General features: G+C 55.8%; 1 protein-coding gene across 1 annotated transcript in view; it reads left to right on the forward strand.

Annotated features, from left to right (window-relative positions):
- Window positions 1-183, forward strand: part of SOX21 (SRY-box transcription factor 21) — an 828-nt gene extending 645 nt beyond the window's left edge. Inside the window, exon 2 of the mRNA XM_007456379.1 lies at window positions 1-183. Within this exon, the coding sequence (XP_007456441.1) occupies window positions 1-183 (183 nt within the window).
- Window positions 184-899: the final 716 nt, after the last annotated feature.

Consider the following 899-nt stretch of genomic DNA (forward strand, 5'->3'; position numbering starts at 1 on the left):
GCGGCCGCCGGGGGGCACACGCACTCGCACCCCAGCCCGGGCAACCCGGGCTATATGATCCCGTGCAACTGCAGCGCGTGGCCCAGCCCCGGGTTGCAGCCGCCCCTCGCCTACATCCTACTGCCCGGCATGGGCAAGCCTCAACTGGACCCCTACCCCGCGGCCTACGCCGCCGCGCTATGACCCCGCGGGGCCGCCTCGCGAGGACCGGTGTGCACACGTGTACATATGTATAGGTACGAGCTCTGCGGCCTCCCCGAGCGCCCTCCCGCGACGGGGGCCCCGGTTTGTATGTACATAAGATGTATAGGTGCCAGGCGGAGGCAGAAAGGCCAGTCGGGGCCGCGAGTGGCCGAGCGCGCGAGTGCGCGGGCGAGTGTGCGTGTGAATTCACAGGGTCATTTCAGACCTGCACCCCGGCAGACAACTTTAAAGAGGGCAGTTGTATCTCGCAGCAGTTGATGTTTGCTTTGCACTTCGGAACCTGTTGCGTTATGGCCCACAGAGGTGGAGGAGTAACTTTTTGATATGTTGGGCTTTCCAGCTTTCTTTGTTGGAAGTTTATTGTCGGTTTTGGTTTTGTTTCCCATTATCTTTCTTTTATTGTTATTTTTCTTTTCTCCTGGTCGCTGTTGCATGCACTCTGTTCAAATGTTGGGTCTGAAATGGTTGGCACAAGGGAAAAGCTGATCTGTGTCATTAGTTTCTCGGAGCGGGATGGCTCTGAACAGCCTTGCTCCCTATTTGTACCATTTGAACTTTGCAAATCTCTGTTCTCTCAAGCAGAACCCCCAGGCCGGATCCATTCTTGACCAGTGACCGGCTCGAATCTGGCCTTTTGTGTGTGAGGTGATCACGGTTTCTTTTGTTTATCATAGCATATGCAAATCAGAGCAAGA

This window comes from Lipotes vexillifer, unplaced genomic scaffold, assembly GCF_000442215.2.
Source record: "Lipotes vexillifer unplaced genomic scaffold, Lipotes_vexillifer_v1.1 scaffold154, whole genome shotgun sequence".
Lineage (NCBI taxonomy): Eukaryota > Metazoa > Chordata > Mammalia > Artiodactyla > Lipotidae > Lipotes > Lipotes vexillifer.